At 36.6% G+C, this 26,407-nt stretch overlaps 1 protein-coding gene across 1 annotated transcript in view; it reads right to left on the bottom strand.

The window, feature by feature from the left end:
• The window catches only part of LOC138707752 (allatostatin-A receptor-like), an 882,364-nt gene that overhangs the window by 68,072 nt on the left and 787,885 nt on the right, over positions 1-26,407 (bottom strand). The window contains exon 6 of the mRNA XM_069837618.1: positions 4,018-4,226. Within this exon, the coding sequence (XP_069693719.1) occupies positions 4,018-4,226 (209 nt within the window). The remainder of the gene's footprint in view (positions 1-4,017; positions 4,227-26,407) is intronic.

Genomic DNA, 26,407 nt, shown 5'->3' with positions numbered 1-26,407 from the left:
ATCTGCGTCTTCTGGTTCACGGTCAGTTTCCAGGTCTGACAGCCGTACAGTAAGGTTGGGAAGATACAGGATTGCAGCACCTCCAGCTTTAGTTTGCGGTTCAGTTTCTTGTCAAGGAGTATGAATTGCAGTGACCAGAAAGCTCTCCATGCTGATGCAATTCTTCTTTTTAGTTCTCTCGTCATGCAGCTTTTGAATCCGACCAATTGGCCCAGATAGATGTATTCCTCCACGTACTGTAATCTCGTTGCGTTGACTTGGATTGGTTGTGGTTGGCTGTTCGTCATGACTTGGGTTTTTTCCATGTTCATGCTTAGGCCTGCGTGTGTAGTAACTTATAATGCCATTTTATGTTATACGACCGTTTTCCTCATAATACTTGTGAACAAATCATACATTTAATATTCTCATCATATTGGCAGCAAAAAATGCGTCCTCCCATCCTACTTGAAACTTTCGTTTTTATAGAGATACGTGGTTTCGAGAGAGACATTGCTACGATACGCCACTCGCAGGTCAGAGACAAATACAAATGGAACGGAGTTTGACTCCAGTGAGTGAGAGGGTGGGGGTTGGTTAAGGTAGGAAGCAAAGGAAATGCACAGCTATCATTGCGAGCCACAATGTGCTCGTGAGTCGCATTTTCGCCACGGCTGCCGTACAGTATTCTTCCGTCTCTCTCTACGAAAGGAACTGTGGCCATCAGAGTACATTTTCAATATATAGTGAACAGGTTTTTCGAACTAGTTGCATGTATGTACTACATGGTTGTTCATTGTTACGTTAACGACTTCAATGTCGCCAAGGGACATGAAAACTTGTGAGGTATGTATCCTACTTCATTTTCCACCGTCACTAGATTGTACTATTAACAGCAGAATACAACGAGAGTCGTTGTTTACATTCACAGTATGTCTGTCTACTATGTTCAAGGAACTCTACAGCCCAGTTGTGCGTACATTGGTTGCTAAAGTGTCCCGGATCCTAAGCCTGACTCTTATGTCTGTTTCTTGTGTACATTCCATTTTCATATTTCACTTATTTTCTACAACTATACTTCGCTAGCTAGCCTCCCCCATCATATTCCTCCCCTATTTTCATTATCTCTATCGTCTCACTTAACTTCCTATTATATTTCTCTAATTTATTATCTATTTTACTTACTATGTCCTTAGCCGTCTCTGGACCAGAAACATTCACTTCATCCTTTTCTGTTATAAACTCGTCTCTATTTTTCTTCTCTTCACTTCTCCCCATTTCAGCTCTTGCACTCACAGAAAAAATTTCACTTCTCCTCTCGGCACTGACCTTCCTTCCCATTATTCTAGTTAAATCACTTCCCGAATCACTTGAATTGTTACTCGTGCCGTTAAACTTCATTGCACTTGTGGTACTTAAGCCGCTCTTATCTGATTCCTTCACGTATGTTTTCTTCTTTTGTATTCTTGATCTCAGCATTTCCTGGTTCCGTCTCGCTTCCTCCAGTGCGATCTGCAATTCAGCTAATTCTCCGTTGTCTACACGTACTTGGTCAACGATCTTGTTATGATAGTTACATTCCACAACAATTGCTGATTGAACAAATTGTCCATCACCTGTCACGTATTTATTGTCCCAGTTCGAATTCCGATCCTCTCTTAACCTCTGTTTAATTGGGCTGGTCGGAAGTAATCTATGTCAGCGATGGGGAAAAGGGGTGGAACGAACATATTTAAACAGCAACTTCACATCTAAAACAGCAAGGTCAGGCATAGTTTGTCATTTCCGGGTTTGATTGTTTACAAGGCGAGTCCAAAGCTGTGCAGTGGCGTATCCCAGTGGAAACGCGATGTAATAGTTGTGTTGTTATACTCCTGACCTAATATGGTGCTGATAAATGTTAACAGCAAGCGAGCAAGCGAGCAAGCGAGCAAGCGAATGCATGAATAAACCAACCCAATGTTTAAATGAGTACGCGTAAACCATGTTTCAGAATTAATAAATAATTAAAAATAAATCCAATGTTGAAATGAGTACGCGTAAACTGTTTCAGAATAAATAAATGAATGAATGAATGAATAGATGAATAAATAAATAAATAAATAAATAAATAGATAAATAATTTAAATAATTAAGTAAATAAATAAATGAATAATTTAAATAAGTAAATAAATATACAAATATATAAATAAATATACGATTAAATGAATGAAGAAATGAATGAATGAATAAATAAATAAATAAATAAATAAATAAATAAATAAATGAGTGAATAAATGAATGAATAAATAAATGAGCGAATAAATGAATGAATAAATAAATGAATAAATGAATCAATGAATGAATAAATGAATAAATAAATCAATGAATGAGTAAATGAATAAATGAATAAATAAATAAATGAAGAAATAAATCCAATGTAGAAATGAGTACATGTAAACTATGTTTCAGAATAAATAAATAAATAAAATGAGTGAATAAAATAAATCCAATGTTGAAATGAGTACGTCTAAACTGTTTGCTTTAGTTAGAACAAAATATTTTTTTCTTGATCGATTAATAACACTGTAGAAAGTCATATTACTAAGCGAAAGCATGCGCGTCTCTAACGACCTTAAAACACACATTCTTGTTATTTTGTCATTGTAGGAACATCACTACTGACTTCATGCATTGAGTAGGTTTTTCAGCGGAGCCTTAATTTTATACGCTTTTATATGGGAATATATTACAATTTTAAACCCATAGCTTTGTATTCGACAGATACTGAAAAAAAATGGGAGTATAAGGGTACAGTACATTAATTATTCATAGATTTCAAAAAAGACATATGACTCGGTTAAGAGGAAAGTTTTATATAACATTCTTATTGAATTTGGTATTCCCAAGAAACTAGTTCGATTACTTAAAATGTCTCAATGAAACTTACAGCAGAGTCCGCATAGGCCAGCTTCTGTCTGATGCTTTTCCAATTCACTGCGGGTTAAAGCAAGGAGATGCGCTATCACCTTTACTTTTTAGCTTCGCTCTAGAACATGCCATTAGGAAAGTTCAGGATAAGACAGAGGGTTTGGAATTGAACAGGTTACATCAGCTTCTTGTCTATGCGGATGGCGTGAATATGTTAGGAGAAAATCCACAAACGATCAGGGAAAACAGAGAAATTTCACTTGAAGCAAGTAAAGCGATAGGTTTGGAAGTAAACCCCGAAAAGACGAAATATATGATTATGTCTCGTTACCAGAATATTGTACAAAATGGAAATATAAAAATTAGAGATTTATCTTTCGTAGAGGTGGAAAAATTCAAATATCTTGGAGCAACAGTAACAAATATAAATGACACTTGGGATGAAATTGAACGCAGAATAAATATGGGAAATGCGTGTTATTAGTCGGTTGAGAAAGTTAGAATTTATAAAACAGTTATATTATCGGTTCTGTATGGTTGTGAAACTTGGACTCTCACTTTGAGAGAGGAACAGAAATTAAGAGTGTTTGAGAATAATGTTCTTAGGAAAATATTTGGGGCTAAGAGAGATGAAGTTACAGGAGAATGGAGAAAGTTACACAACGCAGAATTACATGCATTGTATTCTTCACCTGACATAATTAGGAACATTAAATACAGACGTTTGAGATGGGCAGGGCATGTAGCACGTATGGGCGAATCCATAAATGGATATAGAGTGTTAGTTAGGAGACCGGAGGGAAAAAGACCTTTGGGGAGACCGAGACGTAGATGGGAGGATAATATTAAAATGGATTTGAGGTAGGTGGGATATGATGATAGAGACTGGATTAATCTTGCACTGGATAGGGACCGATGGCGGGCTTATGTGAGGGCGGCAATGAACCTGCGAGGTCCTTAAAAGCTATAACTTAAGTAAGTTACTTCATTTAGCAGAGTGTGTCCCAGAATACCTGATTTGGTATATTATTCAATTTCATAAAAAGACTGCATTACGCAGATTTTGAACCGGACCCCCCGTTTGATCTAATGTCAAATTTATTTAGAAAATAGAATACATGTCATTACCTCACGCTGTTGGTGAGCATCTGCATATTCCTGGTGCTGCGCCACAGTTCCCGGATAACGTAGGTGTAGCAGACAACCATCAAAGTTCCAGGAGCGCAAAACAATACCAGCAGCTGGTAGATCGCAAAGTTGCCGCTTTGCTCTGTCTCGTTGCAGTAGTGCAGGGTCACGTTGGTCACATTGTTGCTGTACACTATGGGGTAGGTCTCCTGTTAGAACACAAAATATTCCGTTGTATTATAATCCAGTAGTCAGACATATTTTTCTCACGTCTCTTATCATACGTAGTAAACACATGCCAAATGTTTAAATGTCAGAAGGCTTATTTTGGTTTCATCAACGCTAATAATATCTGTAAAATCGTCATATCTACAGTGAAATGTGAAATGGAAAGTTGATTCTTCAGCTGATATTATGTGGACTACAGTATTCATTACCAGTACATGAGATGAACTCTGTTGTAACCAATTAGGCCTACACGAATTTCGTAAATATTTTAGTAAAACAGCAGTTAAGTTTGATTTATTTGGGATACAAGCCAATACGAAACTTAACTGTACTATATAATTTCTTTTTGAACTATGATTACCAGGCTTCGAGACTTCGGACCCACTAGAGCAGTTCAGTGGGAAATCCGCATAACTGCGTACTGAGTATAGTGGTAAAGCAAAGGATAACGCTCTGGATTTGAAGGTTCTGACGAATAATTTGGTTTTCATACAAACTGTGTCTCAAACTATTACACGGTTAGAAAAGTCAGAGCAAGAGATGCCGGAAGCCCTCAAATTAATTTAGAAAATGATGCAGAGAATTAATGAGACATCAAGTACACCGGTTACTGAACGTGTAAAAGAGAAGTGGAAATCAATTTTATGTAAAAATAACGGATATGGAACATTGTGTAACATAAACAGAAAATTAGTGGACATAGAGTCACCCGAGAATAAAGGACTCTCTCTTAGAGACTGCAATGATGTTAGGTTTTTTCGTTTCCTCCTGTCACGTCATGCGACGTAGAGCGCAGCTTTCTACAGTACAAACTTTGGCAGATAACCGAAAAAGATTTACGTTTGAGACACTGAGAATGTATCTTGTAGTAGGTACATTGCAATTCGGTACTGTAACTGCACTTCCTAAGGACGACCAATAGGATAAATGAAAAAATTAAAATTGCTACATGCTTATTTCCACCATTAACACTGTGTATAATTAAACACAAATGCTTATAAAAGACAGGAGAATAAATGCTTTTCAAATTCTTTTGACAGTGTCATTGTGTAATGTATATTTACTTTCAGAATGTACATATGTGTTTCCCCATACTACCGTACTCTACTCTAAATAGCAACGTTGTTACCTCAGCACATCTCTATCTACCTGCAGCGAGTCAACAACCTATAGTGCATGCATAGTAAACTTATTTTATCGGGTCCAAAGTCTCGAAGCCTGGTGATTACTTTGACTCTTAACCATTTTGATGTCTAATGCCACCCTCTAAATCAGCGATGGGCGTTTGAGTGCATTTGCCCTCCGTGCGCTCGGGGGATTCCAAGTGCGAGCGCTGCAGTGCGCTAGCAGCTATAACAGATCTTACACAGCGTTTAAATGAGCTAAATTTAGGACTTCAAGGAAAAGAAATTCTTAATACACAATTTACTGATAGAATTGCAGTTTTTAAGGAGAAATTGCTGTTATGGATACGTCAAATGCAAAAGGGCGAAATATATCATTTCTCATTCTTATCTAAGCGCATAGAATTTTGAACAATGAAAATTTCGAAATGTACGCATGTATTCTATCCGGTCTATTAGAGGAATTTACATCAACGTTTCACGATTTAGATTGCCTGGAAATGGATTTGCGTATTTTTGCTACATGCTCCGACTCCAACTGATTATTGATAACGTCCCCCCTTCATTATAGTGTGAATTGATTGACCTGCGATGTGGTCGAGAGATGCAAGCGAAATATGATTCAAGGTCGAGTCTTACGCACTTTTATGACGGATTCCCAAGAGGACGCTTTCCCAATCTGCATAAGCTGTGTAAGAAAGTTTTGTGTTTATTTGGTTCCATTTATAGATGTGAACAGTTATTTTCTATTACGAAAATAAACAAATCTCAAACAAAAAATGATGGAGTTTTAACGGCAGTTCTTCACATAGCTTGTGCTAATACAGTTTCTCCAAATCTTGAGAAATTGAGTAATATGAATTAATGTGCAACAGATATGTTTTGTTTTGTGTTTAAGGAAGTGTTTCATTACTTTGTGTTCTTATTTAGTTTGGTAGAAATAATAACATTTTCTTTTGAAACATACAGTACGTACCGCAACTTGAATAAACCGGTTTTCGTGCACTCTAGAAGCACAATTCTCTCGTAGTACACCGTGCAAGCACAAAGTGCATAATTCTGTCCAACCCTGCTCTAAATTATGTGAAGAAACGCCAATTGAGGCCAGTGAGGTACAATAGACTAGAATACAGAAAATTAAATTATGGTTTATTTAACGACGCTCGCAACTGCCGAGGTTACATCAGCGTCGCCCGTGTGTCGGAATTTTATCCCGTAGGAGTTCTTTTACATGCCAGCGACGCTGATATAACCTCTGCAGTTGCGAGCGTCGTTAAAAAAGTTTTTTTTTGTGAATCTAAAAGGAGTAGGCCTATTTCTTTTGATAAAATGAAAAAGTTCATTATTATTTGTTGTAATGAGGCTAGAATCATAATTGTATACTTTGTATGTTATTTTTATATGTATAGGTAAATTGATGTAGATTGAGAGTTACGAACTTTATAATTACAAATTATTGTTTTTTATATTATTTTCTTGTTCTAAGGCTGTGGACGATTGGAGCACATGTTTGGTTACCACCCGGCTGTACATGTTAGTCGTTCTGCTTCACTGACACCGAGAGACGCTCTATAACTTTTCACTCTGTAGAGATATAGTCCAAGCTCACACAACTTAACAGTTTTGGGTCCAACTTCCTAGGTCTAGTTATAATGTCAAATAATGTAATTGTAATCGAGTAATGTGTTGATGTTATATTCCTGTGTGTTTATATATTTCGTATTGTTATAATATCGTCGGTTTCTTGGTAAAAGTGACCAAGTCCAAAATGCAAAATTGTTGGGAAAAGGCATTTAAAGGTTTAATGATCCATCCAAATATAACTGTACTTCTTTAGATGTTAGTAATAAATTGTTTTGAAGGTAAATGTGCTATATTATTAGTTTTTAATATAAAATTATGCCTTAAATTTTCATAATGCTTGGAAGCCTTGGAATGTGACTTGGTCACTTTTACCAAGAAACCGACGATATGTTCAATTGTTGACTTTTAATGCGGTGTGTAGTACCTCCATAGCTGTCTCTATATTATTGTGATTGCGATTATCATTAATTGTTTTTCACAGTAGTGGCAAAAAAAACCGGACCGATCCTTGTAGCTGATTTCAGAGCCTTGTTCACTCCAGAGCACGATAGACTGGTAACTAAGACTTTCGTGGTTCCAATCCTGTCTGAGAAGGAAACATTTTTTTGTTCCTTATTCAAATTTATTCCCAATACCTTTGGATTGCTGGTAAAATTCATGTTCTGGGAATAATAATTTAATGGAGTAGTCAAATATCGCTGCAATCGAAAAGTATTGGGAATAAATTTGAATAAGGAACAAAAAAAAATTCCTTCCCAGGCAGGATTCGAACCACGGAAGTCTTGGTTACTAATCTATCGTGCTCTGGAGTGAACAAGGCTCTGAAATCAGCTACAAAGGTCGGTCCGGTTTTTTTTGCCACTCCTATATATAATCTGATCTCTAGACCATGGAACTTTATGCACTAAAAATCCTGAAAACGTGCACGAAACTGTGCAGTAAAAACTGTTGAAATATGCGCTAAAAATTGAAAAATATGCAATAAAAGTACACTTTAGAGATTTGTTTTAATAATAAGATATGAATGCAAATAACTTAAAGTAAGCCTATTCGTAATAATTGTCATCAAGCTATCATCATTTTATTAAATTTGTTTTTCTGTAAATATATTACTCATTTTACATAGCCATACATCTCCAACTTTCCAACTTTTTTTTAACTTTCTTTGCTTTTCACGTAATTTATTATGGCAGTAAACAAGCAACGATTTCTCCAGATTCTCTACTGTGAAACTTCTCCTTTTATCTCTCGGAATTATTTCAAAGGCCGAGAAAGATTTCTCGACATCACATGAGGTGACAGTGCATACTTGTAAGCAGAAATGTTTCAAATTTCAATGGTTCACATTTTTCACTGAGAATGTCAGCAATTTGGACCATTTCTTTATTGCCAGGATTATTCTCTAACACACGCTTACATTTTTCAGGCATTGCTTTATTTTTAGTCACTTCAAAAATCTGTATTTTCTGGTAAAATACAGCAGAAAATTCTTAATTAAAGGAACATAGTTTTAAAATTTATTACATACAGAATTTCATAAAATAATAAGATAGATATTATACATTTAATTTTCCTGCAAAGTGCATCTGACTCAACAAAATAGTAACATTTCTTAACTTGTGATTAGTTAAAAAAAAGGAAAGGAAAGGAGACGAGAGGAGGGGAAGGGAAGGGAAGGGAAAGGGAAAAGGAAGGGAAAGAGGAAAGAAAAGAAATGGGGAAAGGAAAGGTAAGGGGAGAGAAAAGAAAACGAAAAGAGAGAGGAAATGAAAGGGGAAAGGAAAGAGGAAGGGAAGGAGAAAGAAAGGAAAGTGGAATGAAAGGAAAGGAAAAGGAAAAGAAAAGAGAAAGAGGTTGGAAAGGAAGAGAAGGGAAAGGAAACAACAGGGAAAGGAAAGGAAAGGAAAGGAAAGGAAAGATGTTGAAAATACTTTGGTAACAATTACTGTAAATATCAACAACAATTATTATAGGAAAAAATTCCATTTTACCTTTTTCCTAATCAACAATTAAAAGCCTCATGAATATCTGTAAAATGTAAACAAGTTTTTCGTTCTTCGGAATATTGATTTGCTATTTAACTTCTGAGGGATAGATTTCTTTTTATTTATGAAGCTTAAGATTTGAAGAGTTTGCATTACATTTATATTACTATGATGAAAAGGAAAGTGTAATTTATAACAACTGTTAGCATTTAATGGATATTATGCCGACAAATAGTTTTCTTTGTATTTATTACGTTTCAGAAGATGATAAATTAATTTTTTTCAATAGTTTGTCTATATCTGTATACTTCCTGTCGGGTTTGAATGAGATTTGTTTGATATTTATCCTGCACCTGAAACCAGCACAGTCTGGCGCAGGTCGGCGGAACAAAACAGTCATTTCGGGTCACTATCAGGACTATTTGGGAGTCACATGCAACCACACTGCCTGCTTATGAGGGAAGGTTGACGGCAGGCGAGCGATACCGTGCGTAAGCTCACTCACGAAGGTAAACAGTTATGGGTAGGCTTGAATGAGGTTTTGCCTGTCTCTGTTGTGCTTATAATGGCGAAATATTACCTATTCTGTCAAGAGAATATGAAGGATGAGAGGCATACTTGAGTACTTATGAGAAAATAATGAATCTCCTCTATCCTCCTCGAAACTATATATAGCTATATTCTCCCCTTTTTGAACGTGTAACATGTTAATAATTACCGAACTTTGTATTTTGTTTTATCTCTGCGTTATTCATAATTTCAAAGGTGATGGATAAAATATGGATACCCTCCAATCCATCAAGAAACGTCAGAGGCCTTGAGTGAAGGAGAAGATTGTTGAAGTTTTGTGTGTACACTGTAAAATTTAACTTCTAGATCTGAGGTCTCCAAAAAGCGTTCGTGCTCTGATGCTGCCCGCCGAACACAGTGTGCTGTAAGGCTAGAGAAGAGGGAGAGACTCGTACCTCAACAGATGGAAGCGATCAGTGGGGGATCGCGGCAACGGTGTGCTTATATTTACAAATAATAACATCAAAATAATAAGAAATATACGTTTGTACATTATTTTGACATACTATGAAGCTGGAGCCCCGTCTGTTGCTATTGACACAAGCCATTGCAAATTCAACCTTTTCTGTTCTATGGTGCCTTTCAGTGCCTGGAAAAGATCTTCTCCAGTTGTATTTTGTAATTACATCTAGAAGACATTCAGACACAGTAAAATTTTCATTAATTCCTCTGATGAAGATGGATAGGTGAGCTTTGTCATTTCTTTCTGTGCTTTCGTACAATGCAAGTGAGTAATTGCGGTTTTGACTTCAGATTCAATTACATTTACAACCATGAAATTCCTTCTCTGAACTGTAATTGGAAACAATTTAATTTTCTTAAACTTTGACTTTGTTCTGGATACAGTATTTTAGTAACGTCTTGTATGCACGATTTTACAAATGTTGCTTCTGTAAAGGGCTTCATTGATTTTCCAATATTCCAAGCTAGAACATAGCTAGCAAAAAGGTTTTATTGTTTAAGACTGAGGACACATGTGTGATTTGTGTTTGTATTTTCTTATCTTATATTTATTAAAATATTTGTAGGCCTACGTACTTCACCTAAAATTAAACGAAAAACTATATGTTAGTCACGCAGAACTGAGTGTAAACGTATTGTAATATACTGATTATTATGTATAACAAACAGTCATACAGATAGCCCCAAAATAAATTCTTTTCACGTGTCCAACATGCCTGTAATTGTATGATATTGTTTGTGAAGAGTTGAGTAGTGTCGTCGCATGTTGAATTTTAACAAACCCTTAAAAATTTTCGAACAAATTAAGCATTTCATATTCTCCCCACTAACACAAAAAATATATGTACAGTATTTCTCTTCTCATTCATCCTTGAATGTACTACGTCCATAATTAGATGACATTGTGAAACGGTGGAACACTCCGATCAACACAATGATAATGGCAGTCCAACACTGCTCTTCGTTTACTCTTGAACATTGAGTACAGTACAGGTGGGGATGGGTGAGGCGGAGCGCGCTCATTACGAATTGGCTTCGGTTCCGTTCAGGGGCTTACTCGCGAGCACGCTTTTGGAGACGCCTGTTCTAGATTATAGCACTGGGAAAATATTCAGCATTGTAAACACATCCTTAATTTACATAGTTTAGTACTTTAAACATTATTTTGTAGTAGGTAAAATAGTTCTTGACTTCTTACAGCTTGATGACGTGCAAATTGCACATCAAACTCAGATGCACATCGCTGCAAAGATCGATGTCTTTAATGTGTTAGCGATAACTGATAAGTTTATGGTGTTTACGTAATGTCACGGTTGTGCTCATTGTCGCAGATCATATGCTGTATCGAGCGGTTCCGAAGTGGTCCGAGGCAGAGTTGCTAACATCAGCAATTTTCCGCTAAATGTGGTGCTTATGGCCAGATAAAGCCAATAGTAGTTTTGCTGCCAGCATACTCTGTTGTCGTGTGGTTAACTCGGCTGTCATATTCAAGGTATTCTAAGGCTCTGGTAATTCTTTATTTTTACTTTATTGGGTAATTTTACGACAACATCTCGGTTATTTAGCGTCTGAATGAAATGAAGGTGATAATGCCGGTGACATGAGACCAGGGTCCAGCACCGAAAGTTACCCAGCATTTGCTCGTATTGGGTTGAGGGAAAACCCCGGAAAAACCTCAACCAGGTAAATTGCCCCGACCGGGATTCGAACCCGGGCCGCCTGGTTTCGCGGCCAGACGCGCTGACCGTTACTCCACAGGTGTGGACTCTGGTACTTTCGATAACGTTGAATTTTAAGAGCGATAAGATTCTCAGCGTGACTTCTTTGAGTAGAGAAATTGGAGAGCTTCCTGCAACAAGGGGGTGGCTCCACTTTTTGGTCAAATTAAAGTTTTGCTTGTGTCATAAGTTGAAAAAAAAATATGTCCGATCTTTTAGTGCAAGAACGATGTGATTCCGAGCATTTGGTAGTAAGTTGCAGTAGAATTGGAGCTGAGCTCTCAATCGTTTCGTTACAAAAAGGAGATAGCTCCTCGAGATATACAGAGTGTAAGGTGCCACCCTTTTCATAGTCATCGGGGACGGTCTACAAGATAAAAAAATGTACATACAACATAGGGTCAAAACTTTATAGTTCTCCCAGAAAAAATACTTATTTCCTTATTTTATTTGCCTTATACTACTTATATCGTGAGTAAAATTACGAAAACAATTACATCAGTAGGTATGTCTAGCGAAGAGTTAATTTTAGTTTAAATACATATTTTTATGTTCTGTTACGTTTTCGTGAAATTAAGTAATAATCCATGCTTAAAATTGTTAATATTCTGTAGTGACAGACGTAGCAATATGTTTAGCAGGATTCATGCTCCTGGCAGTAGTCTGCACAGACCTATAGATCAGCTGAATTGAAGCTCCCTGTCCATAGGTCTCCTGCCGAGCGGATGGCAGTTCAGTACAGAAATTCGATAAACAACTTACAATGTCATTCACAATTCAGGAATATCATATGTTACTAATTAATGGAAAAAAACCTTCGTAATTCAAGTTCAGCAAGAAGGATGTACCGTCGAATTTTCCGCAAAGAAGGTTACCTAATCGGCGAAATTTTGTAGCAGTTTCTCAACTATTATTATAAACTGGGAGTCTCTTATCCTTGTTCGGAAATCACACAACGAGAAATTTCTTTAAAAACGATACTGTTTTACGGAAGCGGGAAGGATTAAGATTTTGCTCTAGAGAAGAAGTTCGTGTGATTTTGTTCAATAAACCATTGTTGTTTATTTTTGAGACGTACAAGTAAAAATGGAGCAATATTGTTAAATAAAATATAAATTTAACATAATGTTTTATTAATGAGATTGAAAGTTTGTACTTTCTGCTCGTTTTATGTAAAAAACAATTATTGTCCCTGCATTAGAACAAAGCATCTGTTTTGTACCGGTATATCTCTACCCGCTTGAGCTGTACTGTGTACTTGTAAACCCCCTCCCCCATCCAGCAACGTTGCAAAACAGCTAATATTGTAAACTTTAGTAATTAGTTAAATATTGCAATTAGAAAAAAAATTGTGAGGACATTTTTTCTCCCTTATGACATGAATAATCATCAGTTAAATTAATGACACATGTCTCTTAACCTGTATATAAGATAACCGTAGGTAGTGTCATTAATTTCGGGGTTATTCTATGAGATATTTCAAACAAATAGTTCAATAAAATGTTTCTCGTTTTTATTTCCTTTTCGAGGTAAAAATTGTTTTATATGGAGTATTTCATATCGTATTCTGGGAAAGCCATTGATCTAATTCCCTATATGCTCAATCAGTTTAAGAGAGCAGTGTATTATGATAATAAACTATTGAAAGAATTTTAGTTTGTCCTTTAAATGTGCAGAAATTTGAGCCGAACGCATATAACTTTCCGTTCCGCAAAGTAATTTTACAGCGTTACATTTGTTAGCATCAAATTTTTTTCACATGTAAAGGACAAAAGTGAAATTATTTCAACCATTTATTATTATAATATTCTTCTCTCTTAAATTGACTGAACAGTTTGAAAATTAAATTAATAGCTTTCTCAATACACGATGTGTAATGATTGGTATAAAGAAATATTTTACCTCGGAAAGTAAGCAAAAACGAGAAAAATTATTGTATTAAACATTTTTGTTTGAAATATCTCAAAGAGTAGTTTGCGAGTTCTATTCTGTCATTTTGACTCACACTCCCGTCCGTCTAGCATGGAGCAGAAACACACAGGGTCTCCTCGTCTTAAATAGCTCAAGTTGCAAGGAAATGCAGGGAAATATACTGTATGTTATAGTTTTTTAATAAATTACCCAGGCCCAATGTTAGTTACAAACGTTCTGGATCGTGGATGAATGATCAACAATCTCGGGCATCTTAAAAGAAATGACAAGAATACAGGCCCAGGTCTTGTGACAAGAATGATTCTAATCCTCGACAATGCTCGAGTTAACACAATCAGAACAAGAAACGAGTTGGAAATGTTTTTCTGCAAAATTTTACCACAACCCCTTACAGTCCAGACTAATCTCCAAGCGATTTACATGTTTTGGGAGATTTGAATAAAAACCAAAAAATAAATAAAAAGTAAATACAGAGGGTGCCAAAAAATGTATACAATCTTTCAAAGATTACTACGTTAAGAATTATTGTGATACAGAAAATTTTCAAAATTAAAAATAATATGAACTAATGTAGAAACCAGTCATTTATTGAAAGTGTTCAAATTGTTGACCATTGTGGTCAGGCACAGCTGATAACGTTGACCAATGGAATCCAAAACGTTCCTAATCATTTCGATTGGTATTTGGGCACATTCTCTTTCAATGGCTGCTCTCAACTCATCGACTGGTTTTGTGCTATAAACATGTGCTTGATATTTCCCCACAGAAAACAATCCATCGCAGTCAAATCCAGTAAGCAAGGGGAGTACTCGTTATTACCTCTTCGTCCTATCCATCTGTTCTGCAGGTGGCCGTTAAGATAGGCCCTCAAGTCGCATGGTAGTGGGGAGGTGCTCCATCCTGCTGGAAGTACCATTCTTCATTCCTAAACATCTCTTCGATGCATGGCATGGAGGATTACTTTAGCAAGTTGAGGTAAATTGCACCAGTCACGGTACCATCAAAAAAGAAAGGTCCAATTAAACCAAATGCTGACAAACCACACCACACTGTAACTCCTGGTAAGTTCACATGGTGTTCCACTGTCACATGAGGATTGTTAGATGCCCAGTAGGTGCAATTGTGACGATTAATTGAGCCATTTAACTTAAACGCGACTGATCACTCCAAACAATCTTGTATGGAAATTGACTGTCATACGTACATTTTGCTTGGTACCACTCACAAAATTCAATTCTTCGGTCATGCTCATCTTCATTGAGAGCGTGGACTAATGAAACGTTTCCATTGAGCACGCTTCAAAACGCGATGGACACTCGATTTTGAAAGTCCTGTCTCACGAGCCGCTTGCCGAACAGTTTTTCTAGGAGGTTGCTGAAACCTTTCGATGACTTCTCTTTCTCTTGTGGTGCTGGTGGATGTTCGTGGTCTTCTTGAAATGTTCTTATGGATATTCTGAACAGCTCCTTCATCTTCAAACTTATCTCGCAAACGAGCAGTTGTGAGTCGCGTTGGTGAATCTCGTTGAAACTCCATTCTAAACAGTCTTTGCACTTCACTTATGTTCTCAGTCTTCCAGTAGCACTTTAGAATGAATTTTCTTTCCTCAAAGTTTAGTCTGACTTCAGCCATTGTTTTAAGCAGTCACACTTGAAAAATTAAAAAAAAAGTGAGTTAGTTACAAGCTATTAAAGAGTGTATACATTTTTTTGGCACCCTCTGTATTTCCATGAGATGAAGCGGTGCAAAATTATGTTAAACAATGGTTTATTTTCAGGCCACAAGAATTCTACGAAGCCGGTAGCCGTCACCTGGTGCCGCAGTGGAAGACCTTTGTTAACAAAGTAACAAGTATTAATCAGTAAGTTTTTAATGTTTTTCTTTCTGCTATTTGCGACGGTAGGGTTTTATTTGAACAACGTAATATTTCTGTGTACTTTCTCATAAATATATATTTTCCCTTTATTTTACCAGTAACTTTCTAACGTAAATTTAAACATAATATTTTATTATCCTTAAAGGAAAAAAACTGCGTTTCAAGAGGAATACTGATTCTTACTTGTCAGCCTGTTGCACAATTCATGTAATGAGGCGTTCGAAAACTCCGAAGTATAATAAACGTGAATCAGTATATGTGAGAAAATGGAGACGTGCTTCAAATCGAAGATCTAGCAAACTATTTTATTCGGTACTGTTTACGAGAATAATTGAACTACAGTCATTCGTTCCAGAAGGCAAAACACATTTCCATTTTGAAGAACGTTAAGTGATTATTTGGAAAGAAACCTGAAGAAGGAAACCTGTCGATACGGGAAGAAAGTCTCAGAACGGGTCGATTTTATACGTAGATGAAAGCGACTTCTATAAGCCTGAAACTTCCGTAACGCGGAAACGGAATAATTTTAAAGAACCATTTTTTGGTTCTTGCTTGAATAAGACGGAAATTAATTTTTAAGCTAATTGCACAACTGCTGAAAAGTCATTGCGAAAATACATATTTGTCCCATAGACTCAGTACGTCAGTATAATTTTATTGAAATGGTGTAGTGAAGCGTAGGTGGGTGCTAATTTTAAGTGTGCAGACTGTTAGTTTCATTTAAAATAAGATTTACCAAGAAAACACTAGGTGATACTTTTACAACGTCGTGAAAATAAGGTGCGTTAAGAATCAGGATGAGATGAGTTCTGGTATGTCTTCTTAATAGGCATTACCCCTAAAAATGCATTTTTATGTGTGGCTTAGTTGTCTTTGCATATTCCTTAAATTACATGAACATTTAATCAACAGTTTATAGGAAGGAAACCCACCAAAATAGAAAATGTTCTACGGAACATTCATGTTCCGTCATAGACAGGTTTTACTGTAGCATGAAACTCAATAGCGTTCAATGCTCTTGTTTAATATTGTGTGCGTATATTCTGTAGAAATAATGTTCGAGTGAAGAAAGCAAAATACATGCCTTTTAACTTAGGTACTGGAAGTGAAAAGTTGTTTCTTTAATTTGAAAGAAACAGTGTCTAAAGGCAACAATAAGAAACACTCTTGCGATACTCTTTTCCATTTGTATAGAAGTCCTCGAGAACTGCAACAAAAAGTAATCTGTACGATAAAGACTCAGCTCATAAGAGACTGGGCGAAAGTGAAGCAAAACACCAGTAGTGTTGTCACTTGTTGACTTCGCTTCCACTTGTTACACAAGTAACGCAGATCATCTGCTCATGAATAACAAATTCCCATCTTAATATTATACGGTTTGCAAATGGAAACTTTTACTTCCGTACAACAAATACATGCAATTATGAAACCATCTAGTATACATGTTGCAGGGATACTATACATTAAAATGAATGAAGACTCACAACAAATGACATGAGAGGGAGCACTGTGAAATAGATACGAGGAATTCTATAGAGAATGCAATTGAAATATTTCAAAACTGTTAAAATAGAATACTTTCGATTCAATTCCCAGCTACTCACAGATACAGTATTTGTCTGAGATTGCAATGATCATAAAAGAGACAGAAGCAATTATATTTTCGCTCTCTCTTAAAAAGATAAAACATATAAAATGCAGTAGATTGTGTTTGAACGCATGAGCTCTCGAACGGCAGCCCGTAACGCTACCATTACGCTACAATAATAACACGGAGAATACTTTAATTATAACTGTAGATGTCAGGCAACGTGGTCCAACAACATGTAATATCGCCTGTCTCCGAATTGTAGCGGAGATGCCCGAAGGGAACTCTGTTTCTAGAGAGCGGCCACTTTTTCTTCTGACAGCTGTACACTCTTCGACACAAAAAATGAGCGATCTCCTGTAGCCTGAATTTCTCTTAAGTATTTAATTTACCCCTTGAATATATCTTTGTTACAGATTATTTATAAAATGCTTGATTTGTAAACAGAAATGACAACAAAGAAACAAAACAAAAGAAAAATATAGCGGAGTCTTGCACTCGCACACACTCTTTTACCAAACCGCCACGTGAACTCTGGGTTTCGAGGTAACAGTTACGTGTTCTTACAATAAGAGTCATTTCAAACAATGACAAAAAAGTACTGGAGCTCTCCCGCCGCATAATACATTCGTTCATGTGTAAAATTATACTCTCACCAAGGCACACGAAATTTTCCAAAGGGGACTTATCCTATGGCTGCTGATCATTATTTGTGTCTAAGATGATACCTTTGGTTTGCACCAGCCACTACTGGTTACATACAAATTCTGCCAGATGGCCGTACGTCACCATGCTTGGCGGGTTATCGGAAACACAGTGCAAGATGTAACTAAAAAATTGAGCACAGCTGACGTAAGCAGTCATGAATTTTCTTGTGAATGGATTTTAAACGGAATGAATTACTGCAAATTGGATCAGAATTTCATGTTTTCGGACCAGGCTTGGTTTTTTCATGAGTATGTTATTGCCCAAAACTACAGGTGCTATCATTGGACTTCCTTGAAACGCAACCTCATTTTCTTCCGTTTTTTTGTGAATTTACGAAAAGGGAGTGTGTTTTCCACTTTTGAAAAAGGAACTCTGCAACAGCACATACTGCCGACTGTTTCATCAATGAACTTCATAAAGTATTCGAGGACAGAATTACTAAAGGAATTTTATGGGTCTTTCTATTCATCAACCTAACCAGTTACGACTTTTATTTTTGAGTAACTCTCAAACAAAAACTATATAAAAATATCCACATATCCTGGAAGAAATAATAAATATCGCCGGAAAACATCGACTCTTCTCAACGGAAATTGCATTGAGTGTTGCGTCACTCTTAAACAAGTTTGAAAAAATATTTGGAAGAAGGAAGATAATTTCAACGTCTCCTTAACTTAATTTAAATGAGTAAATAATGTTGTAGCTACTTGAATTTAGTGATATTTTAGATTAATATTTTGTGGTGGGTCGAACTGAAAACACTGCGATGTGTATCACCGATAATAATCCATGCATGTCTCAGTGCAAGCCGCATTAAGGTGAAACAGCAAGTGGCTCTTTGAAGTCGATAGTACGGTATGCTTTAATTTTCTGGGAAAATTGTAGCAAAATTGGGAGTGTCTTGATTTTGCAAAAGAAAGCCATAAGAATTCTATGTCAATCAAACTATCTTGAACATTGTCGACCACTTAAAAAAAATCACAGATATTAAATATATATACGACCTAGTCATTTACACTCGACATAACATAGACAATTACTCATTAGTAGACAATATACATGATCATGAAATTAGAACAAATAGTGAACAAATTAATATTCCATACTGTAGATTACATAAAACTAGTACAAATTTTTCTGTCGTGGGGACGAAATCATATAATAAGCTTCCCAGTCAATATTATAAGTTACCAACCAATAACTCCAAAACTATATTTTATAATTGGCTTTTAATTAATCCTTTCTACTCTGTAGATGAGTCTCTTAACAATAAATTCTTATGAAATTGTTTTTAATAAATAAAGTTATTTACATTTAGTTACAAATAATACATTAAGACTCAAGTGTTTTCTTAATTTTTAGAGTTTCAAAATGTTTTGTGTTTTCATTCTAATTAAACTTTACTGTTTCCAATTATATATATTTTTTCAAATGTATGTTTTTTCCTTCAGTATTTGTGACAAAGCCTGTGACTGTATGTTTAATGGCTTAATAAATTGAATTGAATTGAATGCGCGCTCTGCGTAATCAGTGTCTACGACTCGGCCGAGCGCCAGGTTGCCTCATTGCGGTTTCTTTACAATCTATTCACCCAGTAGATTCCATAGCTAGGACTGAGGACTTTGTAAAAGAAACGAGTTTGTGAGACTGTAGGCCTAATCGCGGATAATTTGACAAATTTAAGCCTAGTAAAACGGCAATTTTAATTACTGCCTAAAACATATAAGATGGTACGTGTTGTAATATAATAGCACCCAATATTTTATTTAGGAAAAAGTGAGGAAGAATTTTAACGATCTCGGAATCCATTCTGGATGTTTATCATACACGAGACAAGTTTTTTTATACCGGTCAGTGTGTGAAAATTAAGTAAATTAACTAGCTCTGTCTACCGAAACCATTCCTGTCACCACCTCAATTATGATGATGACAATATTTTGCGAAAGTTGAATAATCTGCACGTTTAAAAACGACATTAACTTGTCCTATAAATAACGAGAAAATGTAAGGGTGGGCGTAAAATTTGCCCAGCATGTTGAAAATTAGTTGAGTGCAGCTGCAAGTGGTGGAAGTTTATGGGTAATGAGAATCAAGTTTGCTGTGGGGATAGAAAATTTTCATAAAATGAGAAGCAAACACGATTCTGAGGAGGAAAATATGTATTGAATCAAAATGTATCAAGTGATATGTAGGTAGTGTCTTGTGTAAATACAAAAGAAGAAAGAAGACTTGCTAGTAGATTTCTTGAATAAATAAAGACCAACATAAACATACGCTGCAGATACAGGGAATCAGATGTGTTACTCTCTGAGACAAGGTTTACGATCGCATTTTGCTAAAATAGTTTTCACTCGCTCGTGTTTATGCACATGTAAAATATGGGAAATGCGACAATCTTCTGGCCGGTCACGGATTGTATGTTCCGCGTACAACATTCCTCTACGTCGTAAAGCCCTCTAAGTTTATTTGGAGGAAACTTCTCATAAATTGTAACATAAAGGAAGAAGCTATTTGCAAACTTTTACTACAGGAAAGAGATTTCATCGCTAAACACGAGAATTATACATTCCATATGCTTTATACACGTATGCATATGTTTAGTCATTTATTGATTTGTTATTCCAGATATTATTATAGCTTCAATTTATCTGTTTATATATTTTATTTTATGTCACGTCTGTTTCTCAAACATGAATTTGGAAAAAAAAAAAATAGAAAATTCTCTTCACAGGGCATTTCGAAGTTAAAAAACATGATATCCATAATGATGAGAGTAATAATTGTAATTATGTCCGACGAGTTAGCTCTGTGGTAGCGTGTCTGCCTCCAGACTAGCCGGCCCGGGTTCGATTCCCAGCGGGGTCAGAAATTGTCATGTAAAATTTCTACCTCGGGACTAGGAGAGATGGCGGTGCACAACTTCTAATCACTATATTGTGCACCAATATGCCTGGGTTAGATCCCAAATCTCTCCGCAGTGCATATGAAGAGAAAGCATATGTCACTGTTGATAGTGATTCGTCTGTCGGATGGGGACGTTAAGCCTGGCGGCCCTCTTGGTGCTATTCGACAGGAGTAGGCTACGTGCCGGCACCGGGTTTCCCATTCTCCCTTCATCATCATCATCATCATCATCACCACTCATTTCAGACACTACACTTACCCTAGTACACGACATAAATCTCCACAGATACTATACATGTACAGTAGTGGCAAAAAAACCGGACCGACCCTTGTAGCTGATTTCAGAGCTTGTTCACTCCAGAGCACGATAGACTGGTAACTAAGACTTTCATAGTTTCATTCCTGTCTGAGAAGGAAAAATTTTTTCGTTCCTTATTCAAATTTATTCCCAATACTTAATTAACATATTATTTCCAGAATATGAATTTTATCAGCAATCGAAAAGTATTGGGAATAAATTTGAATATGGAACAAAAAAAAGTTTCCTTCCCGGGCAGGATTCGAACCACGAAAGTCTTAGTTACCAGTCTATCGTGCTCTGGAGTGAACAAGGCTCTGAAATCAGCTACAAGGGTCGGTCCGGTTTTTTGGCATGACTGTACAGTGTCACCCGTCGAAGTGATGTACAACTAGAAAATGAGTCACAGTTTTGCCATCTATCCGCAGTATGCGTAAGCCGAATAACGCAAGTGAAGTGGGTAGGCATTGGATACACACATAATCATAATCACCATCACAATCATTACCATTATCATCATCATCAAATATTTACTCGGTACTATGCTGTACCTTTGATAATATTATTAATTTAATACAGACCTACCAGAATTATTTCTGATCGTGAAATACATATGAAGAGTCCACTGCAAGAATGATGGATGCTAGTTGGAATACATTCTGGAGGAGAAGCAATTGAAAGTTTGAAATGCTTAGCGATCAAAGCTTAACTGTGATTTTCCGATCATTACTGGACAATGACTATCAGTGTTAATGCCAAATAAATCTCTATGCACATTCTATATGTCTTACGCTATGTATTGACAGCCTTGGTTCATTTTCGACAAGAAAGTGACATCCATCATTCTTGCAGTGGACTCTTCATATATTATTATTGTTCTTATTTTATTTACTTGGTTATTTAACTACTCTGTAGCCTATCGACTACGAGATTATTTAGCGTCGATAGATTTGGTGTTAGCGAGATGGTGGTGGTGGTGGTGGTAAATTCGGAAAAAAAAATCAAGAATGCTATATCTGAATTTTGCTGGTATTTATAAGCAAAAATTCGTTTATTGCATAAAATTAGTTTATTTATTTTGCTTTTAAATATTAATTCAACTGCTGGTCTCTTGTTAAAAATCGGTTAGCCATTTTTGGTATTATTTCTGCTATTTTTTTGTAATAGTATGATTGTTATAATGCTTCTTGGATAAAATTTTTTTTATAAAAAAACAGATTTATTTCAATGCCCAATATTTCGAAACAGGTTTTTGGCGCTTGGTCTATTATTGCGTAACTGTGTCCAGTTGTATGATAAAGAATTGCAATAGAAATAATGTATTGTCCGGATAAAAATTAAATTTTGTTTTATTTTAATATATAATAAACGTGGGGATTATTACATCCGGTAAATGTACTGTATTAAACTTAAGGGCTTAACATCTTATTGGATGGAAGTTGAACTCTTTTCCGCTCAGGATTCTATCGTCAACCAGGATTGCCTCGAGGACTTTGGCTGTAGGGAAGAAAACTGTAACGTCAAGTCTACGCAAGGTGATTCACTATTTTTGTAGTTTTAAAGGGATTGTTAGGGATACGCAACTAGTAGATTATACTGTACTTAACGAGGAGATAAAAATCTACGCATTTGGGTTTACAAAACATTTGGGTCCTTCTCTTGAAACATAGAAAATAACAGACTATTCCTTCTACACTGACTGGTTATACGGATAATGGATCTAGCTAGTGAAGGATCCGTTTTTCATCCAATTTCGTCTCATCTTTTACCATACATCTTGCTAATAGTTCAACTTATGAATCAGGAATATGGATTCTGACAGCACGTCAGGGGAGAAGAGTAGACAGCTAAGACAAGCAGCGGGCTACAATTTGCTGCATTATAAATAGAATTTAAACAACAGAGAAGAGCTTCATTACAGTAAAACATCGTAAACTCAATAGAAGTTTATATAAATGTAAAGCATGACAGCGATTTAAACACTTTAAATTACTTACTTACAAATGGCTTTTAAGGAACCCGAAGGTTCATTGCCGCCCTCACATAAGCCCGCCAGCGGTCCCTATCCTGTGCAAGATTAATCCAGTCTCTATCATCATACCCCACCTCCCTCAAATCCATTATCCTCCCATCTACGTCTCGGCCTCCCTAAAGGTCTTTTTCCCTCCGGTCTCCCAACTAACACTCTATATGCATTTCTGGATTCGCCCATACGTGCTACATGCCCTGCCCATCTCAAACGTCTGGATTTCAAGTTCCTAATTATGTCAGGTGAAGAATACAATGCGTGCAGTTCTGTGTTGTGTAACTTTCTCCATTCTCCTGTAACTTCATCCCTCTTAGCCCCAAATATTTTCCTAAGCACCTTATTCTCAAACACCCTTAACCTATGTTCCTCTCTCAGAGTGAGAGTCCAAGTTTCACAGCCATATAGAACAACCGGTAATATAACTGTTTTATAAATTCTAACTTTCAGATTTTTGGACAGCAGACTGGATGATAAGAGCTTCTCAACCGAATAATAACAGGCATTTCCCATATTTATTCTGCGTTTAATTTCCTCCCGAGTGTCATTTACATTTGTTACTGTTGCTCCAAGATATTTGAATTTTTCCACCTCTTCGAAGGATAAATCTCCAATATTTATATTTCCATTTCGTACAATATTACCGTCACGAGACATAATCATATACTTTGTCTTTTCGGGATTTACTTCCAAACCGATCGCTTTACTTGCTTCAAGTAAAATTTCCGTGTTTTCCCTAAGCGTTTGTGTATTTTCTCCTAACATATTCACGTCATCTGCATAGACAAGAAGCTGATGTAGCCCGTTCAATTCCAAACCCTGCCTGTTATCAATTACATAAAGTAATTAATTCTCATTTCAGTTAAAACCTGTTTAAAGTATTTCAAAATTGCTTATAAGAATGCTTATAGTGCAAGATGAGCTGGCTGTTGCTGTGAAGGAATAAAAAATGAATTTTGCCTTTAGAAACAAATGGACAAGTAGAAAAGTTCCAACACTATGATCTTCTTTACGTTTCTTTACTCAGGCTTCTTGAAGTCAATGAAGTAGGTAAAAAACAACGTTTAATAGGATTAGTCGGCATAAAATCAAATCTGTAAGTCAGTTGATAGAAGAGGAGACTTGATCTCGATGCCTTGATACCAGCTCACCGCACTAAACCGTTACGCAAGCAGCCTGTCCGGCCAATGCGGTAACGTCACGGCCTTGTTCCGTGCGAGACTGTGAAGTCCAGTGCAGTAGCAGCCCATGGGCTGGGCCGTTTTGTAGGTTTCTAGTTATCCCGGAATATATTTTTTTCTTGGTTATTTAACGGCGCTGTATCAACTACAAGGTTATTTAGCGTCGATGGGATTGGTGATCGCGAGATGGTATTAGGCGAGATGAGGCCGAGGATTCACCATAGATTACCTGACATTTGCCTTACGGTTGGGGAAATCCTCGGAAAAAACCCAACCAGTAATCAGCCCAAGCGGGAATCGATCCCGTGCCCGAAAGCAACTCCGGATCGGCTGGCAAGCGCCTTACCCGACAGAGCTACGCCGGTGGCTTCCTGGTCTATTACAATGATGTTAGTTACATTAATACACCCTCTGTCGGCGCTTAACAGAAATAGACAAATAGACAACTGACGAACCTCACAGAAATCAACCAGGGTTCTGCGTCTTTGTACGATAACTGTGGTGTAATTACATTTAAATTCATATCTTCGAAAGGAAGTTGAATCGGTCCGTTGTGTATTATAAACTCTTGCTTTGAATGAAAATCCGAACACGCTGTCAAAGCTTGTCGGGCTTGTGATGAAACAACCTGTATGTTTGAAATACTTTAAACTTAATCTAAGAAATACTCTCAAAATAATGTTACATCTCTCAGTAGGCTCCTGTAACTTGGAATGCTACTGCTTCCTCTCCTTTAAATAAAACGCAAATGACAAATTAGAGTTGATGATGAAATCAATTGAAGGGGTCAGAAGCAAAGGGGCACAAGTGACATTTCTAAACAAATTAGTAAAGTGCATACAGAGTAAGCTAAAGCATATAACATTTTAGTGGCAAAGGATAATATATTTTAACTACATCACATATTAACCAGTGGGGGTTCCTCGGGGAGGGAAGGGAGGAACGTCCTCCTAACATTTTTCTTCTTTTGAAAGTAAATACCAAATAAAATATGTGCCTTGAAATTCGAGGAAGATTCGATAATTTTTAAGTTCACAGCTATAAGAAGAACTTGGATGATCGAGTTTTAAACGACGCGCGCTCATGTGCTGTAGAAAACTGTAAGAAAGATGCGAGATTGTCTGTGTAGAGGAAAGGCACTCCATTCCTCCTCTACTGCAGTTAACACACACAGACAACAGCGCACTAGCGGCCAGAGAAAGAACCAGAGTTTTAAAGCGAGTAAATGAACGGAGGGGGAGTAGATCCTCCTCTGAATCAGCGCATGGGCGGGAAATAGAAACCGACTGGTCGTGCAGCAAGCTTGTTACTGCTGCCATCTAACGATCTTGCATTCAACCAGACTAGAACACATCTAGGAGGAGGCACAACAAAAACAGTTTTAACGCAACGTTTTGAAAGACACCATATAAACTTTTTTTTTTTAAATTATAAATAAAAAATATTATTCATTGCTCTTTATATAGGCTGCTATTCATGGTTTGAAACTTTCGTGGATATTTGAAAGTTAAAGTCGGGTTTATGTAAAACAAAGAGGAATTAGTTCTACGTAGTTGGCCCCTGAAATTCACTACTGTTCATTGTTTACTAGACAGGGCAACAGCCAAGTTGTCAGTTTTGTACAAATATATTTGAAACTGAAAGTAGGTACTCCAAACTACATCATTTTTAATCGGCCACCGGCAGCTTTGAACAATAATGATAGTATGACTTTACAAGAACTGACATTCTTCAAAAGCATGTGATACTGAACTTGTAAAATGTACATGTGGCAACAGGGACCACGTGGGTGGCTGCAGTGTTCTCGCTTTCCTCAGATTATTTCCCATTCCAATTTCCATTTCCATAAAACGGTTCCGGTTACGAGTTAGTAGCTAGTCTCTTCCAACACGTGTGATGCTGTAGTGTGCTCGAAAAATGCTACGAGGTTGTGAATTTCCTTGTAATTGTTAATTTGCGCAATTAATCAACAATGAAAGGAAGTGAAAACATAATATATTTTGGACAATTTAGGAAACTCAGTTTACAAGAACAGATTATTGCTATACAGAAGGGAAGGCCAACCCCAACACTACCTGGTCTTACATGTATGCATGTAGGCTAATTTGTAGAATATTTCATTCAAGGTGTCATTTCATGCTGTTAACCTCTTTCCTCCTCTTAAGAAATATGCAGGACCCGCCACTGATATTAACATTTAAAATTA

This window comes from Periplaneta americana, chromosome 10 (genome assembly GCF_040183065.1).
Source record: "Periplaneta americana isolate PAMFEO1 chromosome 10, P.americana_PAMFEO1_priV1, whole genome shotgun sequence".
Taxonomy (NCBI): domain Eukaryota; kingdom Metazoa; phylum Arthropoda; class Insecta; order Blattodea; family Blattidae; genus Periplaneta; species Periplaneta americana.
Note: the sequence above shows the minus strand (reverse complement) of the source record. Positions and strands in the feature narration are given on the sequence as shown.